Raw genomic sequence first — 23,389 nt, 5'->3', positions numbered from 1 at the left:
AGTGAACATTTTTATCAATGGTCTTTTTTTATCCGGATCCTTTAAAACCTTCCCATCAGTACGTTTCCAAAAAGTACTCACTGTTGGGACGACTGCTGTTGTCTCCTTCAATTAGGTTGTCCCCACGCTCTATTGAACTGGTCCGTGAAACCTGGCCCTTCCTGGCAGGAAAGGATAATGAAATGAAAAAGAAGAAGGATACGTAACAATGAGGATTTGAGAGAAGTGAAATCACTTGTGGCTTTGACTTTTGCGGATTTGATTGTTCGTGGATTTGATTAATATATTCTTTCTAGGTCCTCTAGTGCAACTCTCTGGTCAACATCTGCCATAGGTTGTGCTGGAGGACCTACAGATCCCTAGAGAGAACACTACTTTAGGCAATTGTAGGTCCTCCAGTGCCCATGCTCAACCTCTGGTAGATGTTGACCATAGAGTTGTGCTGGAGGACCTACAGACCCCAAGAGAGATACTATTCTAGGCATTTGTAGGCCCTTCAGCACAATTCCATGTCCAGCCTCTGACAGATGTTGACCATAGAGTTGTGCTGGACATTCCCAGAAAAGTGTTGTCCGGTTTTCATTTTTTATTAAAGTTTTTTTATTTGCAATTTTTCCATTTTCACGGGGATCCTGTGCCCCCAACCCCAGCAAACGTGGAGGGTCCATGGTACAATCCCATCAGGTAGACCTTGATGCTTCAAATGACCCACAGCCCAATGAAACTGGTGACTTTTCATTAACGAAAATGACTTAAATCACTCATTCATCTGCAACAGAGGTACGTGTTGGTTTACTGAGGCTTGCTAACTGTCTTTTGCAGACAATTATACACTGTGCACCTTGTATAGAAGGTCATCTGAATTACCAAATCAGGAGTCCAAATCACTGCATTTATCATTGTTGCCATCTGCACAATGCAAGCTGGGTTTTAAAAAAAGAATGCAGCCATCACAGTGTGATCATAAGACTCAACCCTTTAAAAAGCATCTTTGATCATTTTCTCTAAACAAAAAAATGGGAGCGATGAAACGATTTTAGTTGATACAGGAGACCAAGAATGCAGTTCCATCAAACAGCAGACTAGCAAGTCTGTATCTGGCTCCTGGATATGAGTAGGAATCGATGAATCAAAATGCTACTCCTAACAGTCTTTTTAGTAGCTATCAATTTTATGCAGTAACCTTTCTCCAGGCAACGGAATAGGATATTCTGAAACTGTCTTGGAAGCGTTTCAGAAAACTTCTGTCAAGGGTAAGAGCTGCTTGAGTTTTACAACTGTATTTTACAACTTGGCACAACAGTTGAGGCTGCTTTTATGCATATACTGCCTTGAACTTTAATATTAGATGGTTCCAGAATTATATAAATGGATGTTGATGAAAGTGCAGAATGTTGTTGTAGTAATATTTTAAGTGTGGCAGTAGGAAGGTTAAGTTGTACCTTTGGTGCACTCCGAGTCTGTTGAAAGATATGAAAATGGGACACAAAACCATTAGAACAACTAAAAGCATATTGTTGATACCCTTTTGTTAAAACGGACGAAATGTGCATACATTACCTATACTTTATGACTTTATAGAAAAGTGTAAATTCCAGCAATTAGAATAGGAGTTAGAAAGACACTTCAGTGTGTGAATGGCTAGGCACTGGTCTTTTACCTGCAAAGAAAGAAGAAGGCTCCCGCTACCAAGACACTCAGAACGACCACCGAAGCCAAAACAGCTGCAAACAGTTCACCTCTTGCGTGACTCTTGATGCTGGGAAGCAAAATTTCCCCACACCGAGCTCCTGTATAGTTTTCAACACACCTGTGATGGAAAAGTTTGCAAAAGCAGATTATTTTCATAACCAAAATAAGTATATACTCTTCCTCGCATCAGATCTGCCTTCGTCTCACTTTCCTATTGCCTCTCCTATGTTGAATGTTAGACTGGGGCATAGATCTGTCCACAGGTGTATTGCAAAATCCCCCATATATGATGTTGTGTGCTTTCAAGTCGTTTCTGATTCATGGTGACCTTAACGTGAGCCTATCATAGGATTTTCTTGGTAAGATTTGTTCTTGGTTGGCTTTGCCTTCCTCAGAGGCTGAGAAAGTATGACCCAAGGGGTTTCCATGACCAAATGGGGATTTAAATGTTTGCCGTAGTCCAATGCCCAAACCGCTACACTATGCTGGCTCACCTTATTTGCACAAAAATGGTTCCATGGGTTTTGTTTCACTGCCAAACGCGTCTGTGCCTTGAAACCTAAAGCATGCAAATTCTGGAAGGCCTTATCGATATGTACTCCTTCCAAGTGCCAAGCGAATATGAATGGGCAGCAGATGGTGTCGGGGGAAATCCTCCTGCAGTCTCTACTAAGCAGGAATTAAACTAATTCAGCTCAGAGGACAGAAGTTGCTGTTCTTAACACCCACTCTTTACCACCTGCGTGCATTGTTTCCTTACGTTTCCTTCTTCAGAAGAAAAATACTGCTCCAAAAACGTGCTAAAGAAATGTTTAATTTGAGAAGAAGAGTCAAGCAATGACTTCAGACATCTAAGACACTTAAATCGCCATCTAAAATGCCTGTACAGTAGCTTCATAACAAGCCATGGATGATGATGATTTTCTGAGACTGGTGAAGAACTGCAGAGTTTTGAAATTACATACGTTGGTAGCTGACGATATTCTTTGAGTACAGACATGGGAAATCTATATCCTTTCATGACTATTGATTCGAAGGGCGACCAGATGCAAAAAAAAGGCCAGGGAGTCTTCACCATTCATGGTTGCCCTTAGGGGATTTCAGGCAGCCAGCGTAGCATAGTGTTGGACTATGACTTTGGAGATCAGGGTTTGATTCCCTGCTCAGCCATGAAACCTAGTGTCAAGTCACATACTCTCAGCCTCAGGAGATGGCAATGGCAAACCTCCGAACAAATCTTGCCAAGAAAATACTATGATAGCTTGGCCTTAGGGTTGTCATAAGTCGAAAATGACTTGAAGGCATCCAACAACAATCTTGTGGTCCATTTTATAACATTTTTCCTCCTCTTGCCCTCAAGCTGTAGCAACAGAGAGCAAAACCCCTGGAAAGGCAAAATTTAAACTTCTAAAAGACTGAAGAAACTAAAAAGGAAGAGAGGATCAGAGAAAAGGAATGGGGGTTGTGCATCCAGCAACATAAGAGATGGAAGAGAAACTGCCCAGAAAATAACTAAGGCCCCATACAGACAGGCCAAAATAAAGATGTTTCACTTTGGAGGTATGCTGTTTAAATGATGCATGCGTCCTAAGAGGCCAGAAGCTGTGCCAAAGCTGTGGTCCAGTCCTTAGGATTAGAGCATGGCTTTAGCATGGCTTCCGGACTCAGGACGCATGCATCATTTAAACAGCATACCTCCAAAGTGACCCAAAACAGCTTTATTTTGGCCTGTCTGTATGGGGCCTAAGTTAAATATCTGTTAAGGTATGCTTGCCAAACCTGAGATGGGAAAGGGGATAGGTTTTCAGAAATCGTTCACGTTCCTTGCAATGATCTCTCCCATCATAATATATATTCTGATGTTTTAATTAAAGTGCCCTAATGTTCCAAGCAAATAAGGGCACAGAAATACCTTGGAACCCTAAGATGTCTGTGTAGACTGTTCTATACTGCAGCCAGAAGCGGTCTTCCTTATCTTATTTCCACTCGCATTGCAACTCGCTGTTTAATAGGCACTGCACACATCTACTACCCCCCTCTGCTTTCTTTCTGATTAGCACTATTAATCAGAACATATAGCATTATGTTTAGAACTCTGTTCTAATCAGAGAAATCAGGGGGTTTTCTTAGTCAACGTGCCTTGTGTGTAAATACCTAAACCCTTTGGTGGCAAAAATAGCATCTTTATTCTAAACGCTGTTCAGACCAGTTTTGATTACAGATGCAGGGTTTTAGTAGCTCCTAATTCTGCATTCCGTACAAATTATGAACATATCTAGATTTTTTGTAGGTTTTTCAGGCTCTGTGGCCATGTTCTAGAAGACGTTTTGCCAGCATCTGTGGCTTGCATCTTCAGGGAGATCTTTCACTGAAGATGCCATCCAGAGATGCTGGCGAAACATCAGGAATAAACTCTTCTAGCACATGGCCACAGAGCCCGAAAAACCTACAGCAATCTATGGACGCCAGCCATGAAAGCCTTCGACTTCACATATGAACATATCTGCAAAATCGACAGTAATCCTCCAGAAAGAGAGGTTGTCTTCTGGTTCCAGATTCTGCTAGGATCTGATGCAGCCTTTTATAATTCTGTTATAATTTATTGTTATTTATAATTATTATTTATAATGATTCAGTTATATATTTTTTTTCATGGGACAATCAAAAAGACCATGCTGGATAAAATCAAAGATCTATCTAGTCCAATGTTTTGTTCATAGAGTGGCCAACCAGTTGCCCTAGGCTTAGGGGATGCTACTGGTAGGACATACATGCAATTGGACCCTATATCTTCCCTTCCCTAGTAATTGATATGCAGTGGGTCCATGGTATCTGCTGGAGTTTAGTTCCAGGACCTCCCGCGAATGCCAAAATCTGTGGATGTTCAAGTCCCATTAAAAACAATGGATAGTAAAATGGTGTCCCTTATGCAACATGGCAAAATCAAGGTGTTCTCAAGCTGTGAATACTTTAATCTGTGGATATGGTGAGCCTACTGTACAGAAGCATACTGCCTCTGATACTTGAGGTGTCTTGTAGGACATGAATGATGGCTCCAGTCTCTAAGGCTTGAGGTGACTAGGGAAGGGAAGATGTAGGGTCCAGTTGTGTGTATGTCCTACCATACCCCATAGATGTACCCAAACCCCTTTAAAGTCATCCAAGTTAGCAGCCATAATTATATCTTGCGGCGATGAACTTCACAGTTTAACCATATGCTGTGTGAAGGGTGCCTTTTTATATGTTTTTATTTATTTGGCATCTGTAACCTCCCTTCATAGACATGTCCAGTCCCTTAATAAATTTGATTGCCTTTATCTTCCCTATCTCCAGCTCTGCATCTGTGATGCATAGTGATAACACTCCGATACCAGTTTCTGACTGCCATGGCTACATTCAGTGGCATCCTGGGATCTGTAGTTTGGTGATGTACTAGAAAGCTCTACTGAATGGATGAGCTTCTCTAGCAGTGCCTTGCTCAGCTATCGATCCCACCTTTCAAAGGACAGAGCCATGTAGTTAAGTGGCATTCACCAGGTTTAACTCTATAGTAGGTCTGACATATCTGGCATATATATTATATGCTGCACAATATTTATGCCATCTATGACATTTTTAAAAACATATTTTTATTAAAATCTTCCATTAAAAGAACATATCAAGTCATTTTTTGACATTTCTCATTACACATTAACCAATATTCATTCTATCATAAGTCATCGTTCATCATCATGTGCATTCTATACTTTTCTACTTACCCCTGGTTTCCTAACTTATTTTGCTTTATCTATCTTTTCTGTTTTCACATCATCCTATTAATGACAGCCCCCACAAATCTGTTATTGGTTCTACATTCTAACCATTTGAACTTCCCCATCTCTTATTTTTTTATTGCTTTGCATGTTTAATACACATTTTAAACATCCAAACTCTCTATATAAATACTATCCCTGTATTTATTTTGAATGGATCACAAGCATTCATTTCCCAAAGGGTCCTGGGAACACCTCTATAGATTAATGCATGAAAATAAAGGGAAATGGTTTCCTTATAGAAGTACCTTGGAGAAGGTTATCTGCTAAATTATCTGCTAAATTCTAAATTGTTAATACTGTCCACCAAGAGCTTTAAGCAACAGCTTTTAGCAGTAGGCGCCTTAAAGGTAAAGGTAAAGGTTTTCCCTTGACAAGACTGTCCAGTTGTGACCTTACTTACAAGGAAATGCAAAGGAAAAAGCTGGCCTCAAGCTGCTGCTACAAGCCATCAATCAAAGAATGGCTGATGTTTTTTTCCCCAATCACAAGTGTGTTGTTTTTAACGCACCAGAAAAAAAGACACATTAGAGATTGCTTGTAACCAAGAAAGGCCTATGGTCCAAAAAGCCGGCTTTATGAAAAGGCATAAATCCCATGGATGCAGGGTAAGTATATTGCATGTATGCACAGCCACATGTTGTTGTTGTTGATATTGTTATGTACCTTCAAGTAATTTCCAGTTTATGGCAACCCTAAGGTTTTCTTGGCAAGGTTTGTTCATAGGATTCACTATTCAACATATTATTCCATTGGTCTACTTTAGTTGTGAGTCCAAAATGCTCCCAGGACTACTGTTTTCTGATGTATGATATTGGTTAGTAAACTGTTCTCTGAAACTAGCAGTCTAGGTCCCAATCCAGTCCTGACATGACTACGCCTCTCCAAATATTCAAAATTTGAGCACGAGTATATTCTGTCTTTCTCTCCTGCCTCTGCATCCTCTATGCCAGTGGTTCCCAAACTCTGGTCTTCCAGGTGTTTTGGGCTTCAGCTTCCAGAAGCTCCAACCAACTTGAGCAACAGTCAGCAGTTCTAGGCGTTGAACTCCAAAATACCTGGAGGATCAAAGTTTTAAGAACCCCTGCTCTATGCCATATGGAAAAGGGCGGTATATGGCTTTTCTCGGGTTGCAAAACCCTCCTTTGGCTGAACTCTGATGGCTACTGAACACTGGAGGGTACAGTAGTGGTCTGAATTGCAATAACTGGGACATATATTCCATTGAGTTCAATGCCAGTTCTCTACTTTGGCTTCCAGTGTTCGGCCAAAGGAGGCCTTTTCAGACTGAGAAAAGCTATAGTCTCTCCAAATGGCATACAGCAGGGTTTCTTAAACTTGGATCCTCCAGGTCATTGCAATACTGATCTGAATTGCAATAACTGGGACATATCTTGCATTGCATTCAATGCCAGTACAGTTCTTTGCATGTTTACTTTTGAAATCAATGGGACATAAGTCTTAAAAAGTACTATTTTTGTGCTGACCTCTGTTTCTGATTTGGATCAGGGCCGTATCCTTCAAGGTAAATTTGGCTACAGTCCGGCTAAATTCACCAGGGCTTGTTTCCAAGTAATATGTCGTGGGCTGAGATACTACTCTTACATCTCCAAATGAGATTTGCTGCTTCGGTACTTGAGTTTTAGAAAGTCCATGTTTACAGCTGCAAGACCTCTCTTGTTCCTCGCTCCTGCCCCAAAGTGGAGTAACTGTGGAATATCCAAAAGCAAACAGGAACTCTCCATTTCCTTCATCTAATGTAATGTATAAAAGGGTGTGTTTATTCACTCAGAAGAACGGTGTAATTTGACTGTGTACACAAACCCACGGTCCAGGAAGTTACACAAAGTTCTCTTGCATTGAAAATGACCTGATTTAGCACATCACTTTATCTCAGTGTCACATCTCCCGGCTAACCCCCAGATCCTCTCCAGACTAGAAATTAGGCCAGCATTGCTGGCAGGGACCCTGTGTTTTCTCTTAGACTTTCGCACCTTGTATAGTAATCTCTGGTTATCTCCGAGGCTGCATTTGTGTCCCTTAGCATCTCCAAGCTCCCTAGCATCCCTAGTCCAAATAGGGAAGAATTGTCTTTCTTAGAGGATTCCAGGAGAGGCAATTCCTGCACTGTCTCACATCCTAAAATACTTATTTTTCAATGCTAGGAGTGGACCTCTGGCCACTTTTGATTTTCTACTTGGGCATTTTTGGCTGTCTGGGACATCATAATTCAATGGACCCACTACAGCTGTGCGCCCCTGTTTTAGACACTTTTCTAAAGGATTTTGTTTTGGTTTTTGGTCTGAAAACAGGTGCTCAGTTGCAGATCTAGACATCTGCCCTTGAGAAAACAAGTCTGTAGCCGGGATATCACATTTTCCTAGCACTCAGAAAACAATACTGGGCTGGATCAGCAACAATGAAAGAACAGCCTTAACCAGATTTTGGGGGGGGGGGGGGGGGGGTAGAGGTTTTCTGTCATTGGAAAATTCCAGAAGCTTAAAAACAGGTCTCTCCCAGTCAGGTATAAAGTGGATCAGTGTGGCACCAGGACTGTCCCCTTTCCTATCTAGGGTTGCAAGGTTTAATAAAGCATAGGGGTCCTTTCCCTCTATTGTGCAGAAGAAGGAATTTCAGTAGCTGTGAAGAGAAGGTTAAGAGGTGATATGATAGCCTTGTTTAAATACTTGAAGGGATGTCATATTGAGGAGGGAGCAAGCTTGTTTTCTGCTGCTCCAGAGACTAGAACGCAGAACAGTGGATGCAAACTGCAGGAAAAGAGATTCTATGATTCTATAGGATAGGGATCTTAGGGTCACCATGAGCCAAATTCAACTCAAGCATAGTTAAGAATAACAAAACCAGGTTGAAGTTGGATCCTTTGAAGGTTGGTGCCAGTACTAACTAGGCATTAACCAGTCCTTCTGTTATTTCAGTGAGCAGTGGCTCACTTTCTTTTATTGTTGCTACTCCTATCATTACTGGCTAGCATCAGATAGCCGAGCGTCAGCCAAACCTTTCCAGTTTATAATTAGCTTCTGTGTCTGACTGAAAAGGTGCGTACTTTGAATGCAAACATGCCACGACAGGGTACTCTAATTTGCACAGTGATTCTATCCATCACTTCTGCCCCTTTGGCAGGATGGGGTTGCTATTAAATCCCACTGTGCTGCCAGGAATAATGCAGTCAGCAGAACAATTATGCCTTTGCAGCATCATCCTTGAGAAGGCACGATTCGCACCACTGTTCTATAATGACTGGCAAAACTCTGGCTGTATGTACAGAAATGAGATGTATTCCCAGAAACTTCCTAATTTTATGGTCTCACAGCAGCCAAAAAAGAATACCCGCACATGCGACAGAAACATATGCACACATTGTCCCTATCAGGATGCCAGGCAATATATGCACAATTCAGAATATTCAATATATGCAGACGTCCATCATAGCCTCTTTAGCGATGCCAGCTAAAGAAGACAGAGGTTACAGCTTAACAACATCTGGAGAGCCATACTTTGCCCACATCAAGCACACACACTGATCCTTGTTAGCCACTTTGAGTTGAACAATAAAGTGGAATCTAAATGTTAAGAAATAAATAAGCCAAACAGATGTCTTTGCTAAGACCAGATATAATCATACCTGGCATGGCTGCCCAAGCTTTCCTTGAAAAAATGCCAAGGGGGGCTATCTCAATGCCTCTCTGTCCAGCCCTGACATTGCTGAGGTTGTTAATATTTACTTAAATATGCTTTTATGTTACATAAATACTTTGCTGCTTGTTCTGTCCTCAGTGAACTATATGAACTGAGGAAGGGACGGTTGTTCCCTGACCCACCATCTACTAATATGACATGCCCTGTGTTGTCCTTATATACTTACCGCATGCAGCATCATTTGCAATGTCAGCACTGATAACCATTCCCCCAAGACAGCAGTGAAGCTTACAGTATTGGCTTACATCTACCACTTAGGGCCCATTCACACTTAACATTTGCAGCACTCTGAAGTGCCATAGCTACATCCTGTGGGATCCTGGGGTTTGCAGTTTGCGGAGGCACTAGAGCTCTCTGGTTGAGAATTCTGAATCTCTCTGCAAATTCCAGGATTCCTTAGGATGTCACCATGATAGTTTTAGTGGGATCACAGTGCTATAATTGTATAGTGTGAGAGGACCCATATAGTCAGACCTGGCAGCAGGAGGCAGCATCATTAAGCATCTACCAAGGCCAGGACTTTACAGAATCTCCCTCCATCCTTGTCATTGCTACCTTCCACTCCTGTACTCTCCCTCCACACTTTGTTGGTGCTGTCAGGGACATAGCCAGGATTTTAGGAAGGGGGGGTCCAGACTAAGTGCCACCATTATAATGGGGCTTGGGTGTGGCGGTGCAGCAGCACACACCATTCATTTTTCTCATGGAAGGGGGGGGTCCGGACCCCAAGATCCCCCCCCCTTGGCTACGTCCCTGGTGCTGTTGATTGTTGTTGTTATCGAGAAGGGGCTACTCTTTCATTCACTCACTGGCTGATGGTGGTGATCACAATTTCCAAGCCATTATCTACCACCACTGTCCCATTGACTCCAAAGCATAACAGAATGGATAAGTTTCTGAACAGCAGTGACAATTGCGCCTTCTCTTCAAGAGGAAAGGAGTTGCTGACAATGCCAAGAAAAAGAGATCGTGTAGCACCTTTGAGACTAACTGTAGAAAGAAGTTGGCAGCATAAGCTTTCGTAGACTTCAGTCTACTTCCTCAGATGCATTTCATAGACATCAGTCTACTTCCTCAGATGCTCCATTTAGTTTAGGACTGAAAAATACAAGGATGCTCATGCTGCAACTTCTTTCTTACAGTTAGTCTCAAAAGTGCTACAAGATCTCTTTACATACTGATATTACAGACTAACATGGCTATACCTTTGAATTCTACCAAGAAAAAGATTACACCTGTAGCTAGGATGGCGAAAATGTATATTACACTAGCACTATGGGTCTCTTACCTGCAAAGACCTGGAGCTGGCCCTACTTATATTACCTAAAATGAATTCAGTATGCACCTAACCAATAAAAAAACATGCACCATGTATGTCGACAAAACTATTTGTTCCTTTACAGCAGCTCATTGCTGCTGGCCTAGAGCAGTTGTTCTGGCTTTTACAAAGCAGATGCCTTAAATGCAAAATGTAATGCTCAAAGGTTTACCTGCAAAAAGGACTGGAAATAGTAGGTATCATATAACAAATCCCTCCATTTAGACAGAAAGATCCATAACTGCTGCCACAGAGTTCTTCATGATCTAAGGAAATACAAGGAGAGATTTATTGTAGCGTGCTCTGCTTGTCTGAATAAAAACTGGAGGTAGAAGATCTTGCAAAATGTTTGAACACCTCAGTCCCTTTCATATTATAATCCTCAGCACTGAAGAACGTGTGAAATGGTAATACAATAGGTTGGGCAAGCTAGTATCTCCTCCCTGATATATACTCATGTATAAGTCTAGAAATTTTAGTCAAAATTTGGTGCCAAAAAAATGGAGTTGACTTATCAATGTAAGTACTGTACTTGTCCCCCTTCTGCTCTCTCCTCCGCTCAACCTTTAAGGTGCGCACAAAGTTACACCTGCTGGAATTTTGTAACTTCTTTGGGATTGATTTCCTTTGATCCATCCTTTACATCCTTTGTTACATGCCCCTAGGTTTTACTCTCAACTTATCCACGGATCATATCAAAATCCATAATTTTAGCCTCAAAACCTGACTTTGACTTATACATGAGGTTGACTTATAGTCGAGTATATACAGTACTGCATAAGTAGTGATTTGAATGAATATTGTCATAAAAGCCATAAAAAGGGAAACATCATTACTATCATCATCATCACTGTTTATTTGTATAGGGCCATAACAGACAAGGATGTCTTCAATTCAGATTTAAAACTAGCCAGAGAAGAGGCAAGAGGCAGTCCTCAGGAAAGCTATTCCAGGAATACGGTGCCGAGAGAGAGAAACATATTATTTTTCTCACTTTAAACTTTAAAAATCGAATCCATTTCTGGCATCGCACGTTTGGAAGCGATGTGCTAACTTGCACATTAGGTGTCACAGTCACTGTTATTTCTAGCGACACCTTAAAATGGGGCGGCAGAATGTCTTTATCTGGAAACACAGTGCCAACGGGGGGAGATTATTATACCACTTTCCCAACCATCGGAAAATTATGGCGACGTTTCACTTCTCAAACATAGGAAAAGAGATACAGCTTGGTTTGGGATGCTTCCTATACAAAAACCTTACTCTTTGTGGCGAAAGTGGGAGCAATGTCCTGCACCAGAGCCAGTAATATAAGTATTATATTTGGACTTTGTTACAGGCCAGAAGGTGAGTCGGGTCAGAAGGGTGGAGGAGATCTCCGTACTTTTACACAGGGATAAGTTGTTTTTTATAGAATCACAACCAGATCTGCTTGTTCCTCCAGTACTGTTCGCCGCCAACAGAATAAACTCATCCAACCTGAATTTCTATCTCTATTTTTATTCGGATTCTGCGGCGTTTGTTAGGAAACCATATGCATCTGATTTTTAGGAAAGCAGGGCTACAATCTGTATTGCAAATGAAGTTAATACATGTTTGTGTGCTCGCGCCTTCAAGTTGCCTGTTAACTTAGAGAAGCCCCATTCATTTTACATAGGGTTTTGCAAGAAATATTCAGAGGTGGGTTTGCCAGTTCCTTCCTCTGAAGAAATAGAGCCTCCAGCACCCGGTCTCTCATTCAAGGACTTTCCAGGGTTGACCCTGCTTAGCTTTCAAGATCTGGGGGGATCTGGTGCCTTTGGCCTAAAATGCAAACGTCGTATTAAGTTTATATGTGATGTGTTTTAATACTATATTGGTTTTATTCCATTTCAATGCTCACTTTTCTATGTTTTTTATTGTATTTTTTTTTAATTTGTAAGCTGCTTTGTGTGCCACTTTGGGGGAATAATAATAATAATAATAATAATAATAATAATAATAATAATATCATACCTCTAGCTGGTGATAATTGAGAGAGGCAAATTAATGGTTTATAAAGGAATAGACCGAGGTTGCATCTGCACTGCAGAAATAATGCAGTTTGGTCCAAGACACGTTATATAGCTTTCTAGTTACAGGCTGTATCTACACTGAAGAAATAATCCAGTTTGAGACTACTTTAACTGCCATGGCTCAGTACTTTGGTTATTCCCTAACCAAAGAGGGGCTAAGGAGAAGAAGAGGGCTGTTAAGTGCTATTAATACAATGATTTGTAGAAAGCTTTTCGAAATAATTTCTTGCTTAGATGGAGGATGAAGCTAAGATAAGGACCATGGTCAGTGGTTTCCAGAATCTATAAATTGCTATAGTTCTGGAGATCAGGGTTCGAATCCCTACTTGGCCATGAAACCCACTGGGTGACCTAGGGCAAGTCCCACTCTCTCAGCCTCAGGGGAAGGCAAAGGCAAACCTCCTCTGGACAAACCTGGCCAAGAAAAACCCATGATAGGTTTGTCTTAGAGTCACCATAATTTGGAAACGATTTGAAGGCAGACAGCAACAAGAAGTTGAACATAAGGGGATGCTGGGTTTTGACAGCTCTTAAAGGGGGCGAGATTAGACTTGGAAAGATGCCTCGCCATTAGGTTGAAATACCCCGCTCACACTTGATAGTAAAGCAACAACTACAGCAACCTACTCAGGATTCTGGGTGCAGCTATAATTATTTCAGGTAAGTGGGGGAAATGAAGAAGGTGCTGTCTCCACTCCAGCCCCTCGCCTTTTGAACGCTTTCCCCCCACAAAGCTGGAAACAACAGTATATGAGAAATGGGTTTATTCCAGCAGAACCACTCCTCTGGGGCTGTGACAGCAGTAGCCACCAGTATATTTCCCCAAAAATTTCTCTTGTTTTCATTGACTATAAACTCCAAGACGTCACTTTGGAAAATATATGCATTGCCTTTATAGCAATAGCAATAGCCTTTACATTTCTGTACCGCTTAATAGTGAACTCAGCACTCTCTAAGCGGTTTACAATCTCATTTTATCAACCTATGAAAGGATGGAAGGCTGAGTCAACCCTGGAACCCTAGGATTCGAACTCACAACCTTGTGGCTGCAGTGCCAGCATTTAACTACTGCGCCACCAGGACTCCTTTTAGGACAAAAATTTTACCTTGACTACTCCTTGAGCCAAAACAATCTGATGTTAGATTAAATTGTGAATTTATCATTATTTGTTAATCACTGAGACTAGGCAGTAGTAATTCAAATCACTAACCAGACTGTGATTTAGAGGGTTATCTGAATTGAGAGCATGATCATAACTAACCAAACTATGATTCAGAGGATTATCTGAATTCAGCGCATGATCATAACTAACCAAACTATGGTTTAGACGATTATTTGAATTTGGAACATGATCATAAGTAGCCAAACTATTATTTAGATTATTATCTGACTTCAGAACATGGCATAACTAACCAAACTATGGTTTAGAGGAGTATCTGAATTCAGAGCATGATCATTACTAGCCAAACTATGGTTTAGAGGATTATCTGTATTCAGAGCATAACTAACCAGACCATAGTTTACACAATTAAATCAAAACTGCCAATAGAGGTTTTGAGCACCCTAAAGATGATCAAAATACTCGATTGATTCTGACCAGACACCAAAAATATCACACCATTGAATAGATACAGATGTACATTATTCCAGAGTGTTGTGTGGCAATAATGGATTTAATACAACCTTAATGCAATTACCTGTTCGCATATTATTCTGACCGCACTTTGTAATTCTTGGTCACAGGCTATTCTTCGAAAACTGCCCTAAAGACAAAAGAAAAAAGCAAACCCACCTTGTTTTAATCCAAACGTCTTCAATAACTTGGATTATTTCAGCTATGCATTAAAACTGAATGAACGGCTTCACTCACTGCAGACAGCAAATATCTCTTACCCTCTGTGCAAACTCAATTAATTTTAAATCTAACAGCAAATATTCCTACACAAATTTCAGCAGCCTAACCCAATGATAATGATTAAAAATAAATAAATAAAACCGTTAAAAAAAACCCTCCAAACCATTTAATCTGACTTTACTTTGTTGCAGTAAAGTTATCTGTCTGGTAACAAATGGATCCAGCCAAGAAATGCAGGAAAGGTTTAGGAAATGTGCTTGATGAAATGTCCTTCATTAGGTTTAACACCAAAATGATTGTTGCTTTTGCACGGCCCTTTTCTCTGGCGTTGCAACCCCTTGTTTGTTGATATTCACACTATTGTGCTACTGTGCATTTGATAAAATGCTTCCTATTTGCTACTTCAGGTTCCTGTATGATTCACTAAAGTGGGGAATTAATGATCTTGTATTAATTGCCCTTTGAATAACTTCTGATTGTCACCTTGTTCATTTCTGTTCATTTCATTCCAGGGAAGTGTTGTTGTAGTTCAATACTGGATTAATTATAAATGCATTATTTCCCCCAATTTGAGAATCATATACAGGACGTAGGGGAGAAAATAGCCATGCATGAGGCGTGCATGAACCTGAGGCTTTTGGAGGACTCATTCACAGTCACTGCAGAAATAATCCAGTTTGACACCACTTTAATGGCCATGGCTCAATGCGACGGCATTCTGCGGAAGGTCATTTTGTGAGACATTTAGCCTTACAGCTCAGCAAACTGCATTTCCCAGGATTCCATAGTGGCACAGTGGTTAAATGGCGGTCCTGCAGCCACAAGGTTGTGAGTTCAAATCCTAGGGTTCCAGGGTTGACTCAGCCTTCCATCCTTTCGTGGGTCAGTAAAATGAGTCCCCAGATTGTTGGGGGCAATTGGTTTACAGATTGTAAACTGCTTAGAGAGTGCTGGGTCCACTATGAAGCAGTATAGAAATGTAAATGCTTTTGCAATAGCTGAGCCATGGCAGTCAAAGTGGTATCAAGCAGGATTATTGTGTGCAGTGTGGATGCTGTCATGATAAGCCATGCCTTGATATTATGTCTGACATGATTTCTCTTAACTAACTGGCTGCAGTATTTCTGAAGTTACATGTAGACTGCAGCTCCTACTACTGGTTTAGCAACTGATTTAGCAATACCTGTAGTGCTAAATTGACATGAAGTGGGAAGAGTAATGTATGAAACCATAACCACGAATGTAGAGATATCTTGTAGCACCTTTGAGACTAACTGAAAGAAAGAAGTTGGCAGCATTATTTCAGTTAGTCTCAAAGGCACTACAAGACCTCTCTCTATATATTTCCCGGAGTACAAAATATGCAAACCTTTCCACCTCGACCAAGAGCTGCACCAAAGAAAGCCCAGTTTTGCTGCAAGTGTCTCGCAGAGTTGTACTTGCATAGTACATTCTACTTTCAATATTCATTTTAGTACTGCAAGATCTCTGTACGTACTGTTTCTACAGACTAACACAGCTATATCTTTGGAACATAACTAAGCAGTATAGAACATTCTTGCATCGCTCTAAGAAAGCTAGAGGAACTACTTAGTATACATAACTGTGAGGTTTGTAAGGTGTTTTATTTTAAAGTGGACTAAATACACCAAAGGCACCAGTTCCCATCTGATCTTGGAAGCTAAGCAGGGTCAGTCCTGGTTAATACTTGGATACCAATGACTGCCAGCTGCTGTAGGCCATCGGTGAATCTTTGTTGTTGCTGTTCTTAGTTCACTACAAAGCAGTATAGAAATGCAAAGTGCTATTGTGTGCCTTCAAGTCACTTCCAACGTATGGCAACCCTAAGGCAAAACTATCACAGGGTTTTCTGGGGCTGAGAATGTGTGACTTGCCCAAGATCTCCCAATGGGTTTCCATGGATGAGCGAGGAACCAGGCTCTGATCTCCAGAGTTATAGTCCAATGCTCAAACCACTACACCATGCTGGCTGTCATGGGTGCATCTACATTGTAGAAATAATAAAGTCTGACACTACTTTGAGTACCGAAGCTCCATGCTATGAAATCCTGGCATTTGTAGTTTTACAAGACCCTTAGCCTTCTCTGGCGAAGGGCGCTGCTACCTCACAAACCTACAGATCCCAGGATTCTCTAGGATGGGGCCATGACCGTTAAAGTGGTGTCAAGCTGCATTATTTCTACAGTGTACATGTGCCATATATTCCAGAGGAAGAAACCGGCAAAACCATCTCAGAGTATTCTTTGCCTAAGAAAACCCTATGAAATTCATGGACTTGCCCTGCCAACAGGTCACACACATTTTACAAAACCATCCATGCAAACATTTTGCAAGAAAGATTTTCTCCACAGTGAGATCTTTATTTATGTTTTCATCCTTATGCCGGTTCTTCAGGCCATTGGAGTAATGCACATGCTTTGAGAGCATTTCTAAAGAGCAGGGCATAAATGCAATAAATAAGAACAAGATCAACAACAGCAGCAACAACACAGTCCTCAGTATTAAAAGGCAAACTGAAATGGAATATTAGACTAACCTCCAAAGAATGAGACAAATAACAGGTTAACCAAAGAAGCACATATGTATCCCTATGTCTTCTAAAATATGAGCTTAAACCCCAATGTTAATCCTAACTAGAGTAGACCAAGTGGATCAGTGAGATTGACCTTTGTGTTGACTCAACGTTTAACCGTTGATTGAATGGGTCTACTCTAGTTGGGACTAAACAACCGGATACGATCCATATATATAGAGGGAAGTTATGTATTTCCAAAATGTATTTGTATCCACCACTTGCAATTTTGCACACACCTGGGAGCAAATTCTGCTTTATGGAGTTGAGTAGTGCTGCAAAAGTGCATCAAGTGTTCAGAAAATTCCTCTTTCAAGTATCATCAGCAAGTCGTTCCCATCTGTACTCATCTTCAGAACTCTTACATAAAAAAATATGTTGCTAGATCCTTGCAACACACAACAGCTTCAGGTGTTTATATGAGTACTCAGCTATTTTTAGTACAGTTGTTACACGTCAGCAGCTGATTAAATCAATCTCAACTCAAAAATAACCCTCAGTAAACCCCTCACATATACCTTGCTCTAGCCCTAAAAGACCTTTTTAGGCACACCTAACAACAGGAATCTTGCAGGTACCAGGAAAGTTTCTCCATAGCAAATACTCAGGTAGTATATCTAAAGATTAAGAAATCAGAACTTTTATAACTTGGCTGCAAAGGTGGCCTTGCAGATGATGGCGTTTATCACATCGGGGCTGATTTCGGTGTTAAAGAGAGATTAAAGCGCATTTAAAGCATCCCGCAAATGAAGCGGAAATGGCGAGTAATTGGGCGAATGGTTATCACATGCAATTGCGCAAATAAAGTGATATCGGAAATGCATTGTCGCTGAAATCCCGAAAGTAAAAAGATGTGCATTAATGCTTCTTTGTAATGGCGGGTTTTGTGCGACGTCATGTAAAATTGTCATGCATCATTACGCAATTTTCCCGGGATATTCATGGGATAAACTCCCGATCTCCTTTGTGTGATAAACTCTTGTACTGTGACTCCTTGGGTGCATCTACACTGTGGGAATAATGCATTTCAGTTTACCTTTTAATACTGATGATCATGTTGTTGTTGGTGGTGGTTTTATTATTTACTGCATGTATGCCCCACTCTTTAGAAATGCGCTCAGAGCATGTGCATTACTATAATGGCCTGAAGAACTGGCATAAGAGTTAAAACATAAATAAAGATCCCACTGCGGAGAAAATCTTTGTTGCACAATGTTTGTATGGATGGTTTTTAATGTGTGTGAATGCCTTCAAGTGGCCTGTTGACAGGGCAACTCCATGGATTTCACAGGATTTTCTTAGGCAAGGATTATGCAGAGGCTGTTTTGCCAGTTCCTTCCCCTGGAATATATGGTGCATCTACACTGTAGAAATAATGCAGTTTGACACCACTTTAGCTGCCATGGCTCCATCCTACAGAATCCTAGGATTTGTAGTTTCGTGATGCACTCTTTGGCAGAAAAGGCTAAAGACCTTTTAAAACTATAGGTCCCAGGATTCCACAGGATGGAGCTGCAGCACTTAAAAGTGGTGTCAAACTGTATTATTTCTGCAGTGTAGATGCACCCCCAGAGTTCCTCATCTTTCTGGGAACAAGGAGGATTGCAGTTCTAGAACATCTGGAGATCTGAGCTGTGTTTTGCTCAGTCCTATGTATTGACACAGTGATTTCAAGATAAAGGACAATATTAAGTATTGCATTTTATAATGTAAAATATACAAGGAGACCAAGAAAACCAAGACTCTGACAATAGGATAGCCATCAAAATTTGGAAATGGATATAGGCACCCTTTGTGTGCCTTCAAAGAAAGTGTTTTGGTAACTAAAATAATGTATGGAAAAATTCTGTTTGACTAAGGCTGGAGGGAAGGCTGATGCTAAGGCATCCCAGCCCTTCATAGACATAAGAACAAACTTGGACCATTCCTTCTTTCAGGTTATCTGGAGTAAATAAAACTTGAAACGTGTTATTTAAGAGAAAAGAATTTAAAAGGATAGCAACTCTCTTCCTAACTACTACCTTGCAATGTTGAGACACAGCTATTTTTAAAATCTCTTGAGAGCCTGATTACATTTTGTCAATGCAAGCCTATATGTCTACTCAGAAGTCAGCTGCACCGAGTTCAAGGCAACTTACTCCTAAGGAAGTGTGATAGCATCGCAGCTTCAGGGATTTCTTGCTGAAGTAGCTGCTAAATAACCTTTTCTGTATTTATTTAGAATACAACACTCAGTAATTTCAGTAGCAATGTTCTTATTTTTAAGGTTTATATTATGTACTGATACTAAATCCACCAGTAAATCATAGATGCTTTGTGAATGCACTTTAGCTCATGTTCAACTTTTTCACCTTACACTTAGATTGGAAAACCCAGGAGCATAGCAACACTGCGAAGAAGAAAATGCCTGAATCTATATTGTTCATTTTAAGCGGTGTGATGTAGCATAAAGTTTCATCAGGAGGTGAAAAAGATCTATACTTACTGTTTAAATACAATCAGAGAAATGATGATGATGATGATTTCTTTTTGCAAGGAGGTTCTGCTTCTTTATTGCTTCTTCATGTGTTCTGATCCTGCAAGAGAAATGCAAAATGACAACTCCCCGGATTACATAAGTATAACCACAGTTTTTCCCTGTGGCTCGTCTCTTTACTTGTACACTCCATTAACTTTATAGCTCTATAAGGAAATACAGTTAAAAATAGCATGTAGCCTCAATAATAATAATAATAATGATAATGATAATAATACCCAAATGCAAACAAGCTAGAAGTGGCTTACCTGAATATTAAAATACTAAACGGCTTGCCCAGAAGGAAAATAAAGAGCATGCAGTGCATTCGCCGGCAAAGTCTGGCATTATGCGCCTGATGCTTAAAGCTGGAGATTTATACGGTTGCATAGTGCAACGTGGGTGAGGTTGAGACATAGTCAAAGGTGTACACAGAGGCCAAGTCTAAGGCCAGGAGAACCGCCCCGTTGTTGTGATCGTAAAAGTGAAAACGCACTGTCACTGACATTTCCCTGGACTTCAAAATAGCTCCCAAATAGCAACATCAACAAAAGAGGCAAACGTAAATCGGTTGGTTTCACTCCGATGGAGTTTACAGCCTCTTAGCAGATAATGCCAAACTACTTTGGAAAATACCTGCCCTTTTTCTTGCCGTAGCTAAATGCCTTGGGTTTCATGACCTACATTTCCCATCAGCTCCTACACCCAAAGAGATTACATCTGTGCATGTGTGCTTGTCTTGCATGCTTATTCCCATAAGTGGTTTGATCAGATCTGTGCAATGGCCCTTAGCAAAACCTGTTGCTTAAGTTTTTGCTTATGTGACAATTCAAAGACATAGCTGTGTTAGTCTCTAGAATCAGTATGTAGAGAGATCTTGTAGCACCTTTGAGAATCACTGAAAGAAAGACGTTGGCAGCACTTCAGTCTACTATATGCATCTGAGGAAGTGGATTGAAGTCTACGAAAGCCCATGCTGCCAACTTTATTTATGTAACAATCGGCCTATACAGACAGGCCAAAATAAAGCTGCTTCGGGTCACTTTGGAGGTATGCTGTTTAAATGCTGCATGCGTCCTAAGACTGAGGCCAGAAACCGTGCCAAAGCCACGCTCCAGTCCTAAGGACTAGAGCACAGCAAACGTGGAGGGACTACTGCATTTGGCTCGGAAACACAAGATTGTTTGCATTTTCAAATTTTGGGGAAGGCTGTCACTCAAGGCAAGAGCACATGCTTTGCGCACAGAACATCTCAAATCTCCTCTGTCTCCAGATATAACTAAGAAAGACCTTATATGAAATCCAAAAAAGCTGTTCTTACTGAACTAAATGGTCCAATATTCTCTTTGTATAACACAACTGTTTATGTTCCTTTGGTGGTGTTGTTGTGTGTTTTCATGGCATTTCCAAGCCATGGCAGCTTTTAAGGTGAACCTGCCATAGGGTTTTCTTAGCTAAATTTGTTCAGAGGGGGTTTGAGAGAGGGTCTCCCCCACTTTGTGATACCATCCCACATTGTGATACCTGTGCAATATTGCTACTGATCTCAACGGGATGGAAAAAAATCCAGCTTTATGAAAGCTGGTCATCACACAGCCTGAAAAACTATGTTGTAAAAGATGCAATTCAAATAAATTCTGTACATATGTATTTATATTTCACCAGATGGACAAATGGCTGGAGGGTTGGAGCATGACTCTGGAGACTAGAGCTTGGATCCCCACTCAGCCATGGAAACCTTGGGCAAGTCACACTCTCTCAGCTTCAGAGGAAGGCAAAGACAAACCCCGTCCAAACAAACCTTTCTGAGAAAACCCCGTGATAGGTTTGCCTTAGGCTCCATAAGTCATAAATAACTTGAAGGCATATAACAACAAGATGGACAAGTATTTTTAGCACAGTTATCTGCCGATACGTACCATCAATTTGGATCGTTCTCAATACCTTTATCTTGGCTTCTTCAGATGGTTTTACATTAATTGTTTAGAAATAATAATTTGGATACAATTAGAGATTTGCACTGTATCATTAACCTATCTCTTTTAACACTGTTTGAATGTGAGAAAATAGGAGAAACAGACAGCAAACAGTTAAGAGCCTTACTGTTTAACAGCCTTCTGTGTTCTAAAAACATCCCTCTCCAAATATTGTGATAAAATAACGTACATCAGTTTTTTCCTTCTTTTTGTCCTCGTTCCAGGACTCATGTCAAGGAAGATCTGAACTTTGCGCAGCTAAAGGAAAAATACAAAATAACTTAGCAGCTCTTTTCTTGGCATAATTACCTATCCCAAACTTAATGGAAAGCTTTACCAAAAATGTAACTTTGCTGCTTAAGTGTATTTTCTGCAACAAAAACTATTTCCCGGCTGAGTGTTAATTTGTGCAATAAGAGTGCATTTATCACTGTCAAGTATCTTTGGTTGTCACAGTTATCCCTGGATCTCTTTCGCGCTGCCGACTTGTTCATGTTGAAATTTGCTTGCAGTTGCAGGTGGGAAAGCAAGAAAACTCTTAAAGGTGGCCAAAATAAGCTGCAGCATGGCAGCTGAACATGGGACTCTTCTACTCGATGGCCCAGTTTAGGTCCTGCGCATTGGAAGCAGTGCTCCTCGGTTGATATGGCCTGAGTGCTATTTCTTTATACTCAGTTAATATTTTTAGCAGAACCTTTTCTGAGCTGACCCCAAATATTATGGGTTTTTGCTGGCGAAACGTCAGGAATAAACTCTTCTAAAACATGGCCCTGTAGCCTGAAAAACCCACAAAAAACTATTACGGGTTTATTTTATGGTTGACTTTCATTGTTGTGTGCCTTATTTTTTTTTTGTGACTTTTATTATAATTTGTAGTACATTCAGTAACAGCCTTGAAATCATTGAAAAGCATTAGAAATATCTGATATACCATAAGACAAAGATGACAATTTCAGTGTCCTGGTGTAGATACTTGGATTGAATCTGCATTGTGATTGAATCTCTTCCCTAAAGAGTAACAAGGATCTCCTCTCATAATATAGCAACTTTCACTATTTCAGAAGGTGTACCTCCTCCAACAAAGACCATTTGCTTCTAAAAGTATACTTTATGCACATATGTTCAGAAGCCACAGCCTCTCCATTCATTACAAGTGAGCTTCTATAACTCCAGAAATAGACTTTACTCCTAAGCCTTTTAAACGCCATGAACACCCACTGTTGTGTCATGGAGCCTGAACTTTGTCCTAAATCCCTCCAGGTTTTACCAAAACAACAACAACAACAACAACAACTACACATACAACCCATCTCACACAAAGTACCATCATGAGCAAGAGCAAAGGCAGGGAATCTTCTTCCTATGAAAGGCTATGACCTGGATAGTAGAACCTGAACCCAAAGTCAGCAGAGACTGCAGTACTGTACAGTGGACCCTTGTTATACGCTGGGGTCTGTATAACAGCGTTATACGGTGTTATATACCATGTATAACATCTTGGCTTCTAGGGGTATTTCAGGCTCAGTTGTCAAACTACTTCATGGGAACCAAAAATATTTCCTGAGATATCAATATAAAAGAGATCCAGTGCAATCCTATTGGTAGCAGATGTCCAATGCACTCACTCCATAATGATCATATATTCCCAAGTGATTAGATTACTGTGCAACATGACAAACGTAATGCCGATGAACAACTTCAGGGTGAAATCACAAACGCTTCATTGTACTGAGACTATACTGATAATATAATGCTATATTGGAAACTGGAGAAAGGGAGGTTGCCACTCCGATTCTCAAATATGTATGTGAGCATTTGCGTGTAAGGTTTTAAATGCTAAGATCTGTAATGATATG

General features: G+C 40.6%; 1 protein-coding gene across 4 annotated transcripts in view; it reads right to left on the bottom strand.

Moving 5' to 3' along the window:
- The window catches only part of NRG4 (neuregulin 4), an 84,257-nt gene that overhangs the window by 5,178 nt on the left and 55,690 nt on the right, over positions 1-23,389 (bottom strand). For 3 of the 4 annotated variants that reach the window (XM_089538548.1, XM_089538551.1, XM_089538550.1), the window contains 5 exons: positions 19,528-19,618; positions 14,292-14,357; positions 10,712-10,805; positions 1,661-1,810; positions 82-161 (listed from right to left, as the gene is read on the bottom strand). In XM_089538548.1, the coding sequence (XP_089394674.1) occupies positions 82-161; positions 1,661-1,810; positions 10,712-10,805; positions 14,292-14,301 (334 nt within the window). In that variant the 5' untranslated portion in view covers positions 14,302-14,357; positions 19,528-19,618. Of the gene's footprint in view, positions 1-81; positions 162-1,660; positions 1,811-10,711; positions 10,806-14,291; positions 14,358-19,527; positions 19,619-19,826; positions 19,940-23,389 lie in introns of those variants that run through there. The other variant, XM_089538549.1, reaches the window with a different exon arrangement.

The sequence above is a fragment of the Sceloporus occidentalis genome, unplaced genomic scaffold (assembly GCF_023333645.1).
Source record: "Sceloporus occidentalis isolate IW3139 unplaced genomic scaffold, rSceOcc1.0.p SCAF_9, whole genome shotgun sequence".
NCBI classification, from domain to species: Eukaryota; Metazoa; Chordata; class Lepidosauria; order Squamata; family Phrynosomatidae; genus Sceloporus; species Sceloporus occidentalis.
Note: the sequence above shows the minus strand (reverse complement) of the source record. Positions and strands in the feature narration are given on the sequence as shown.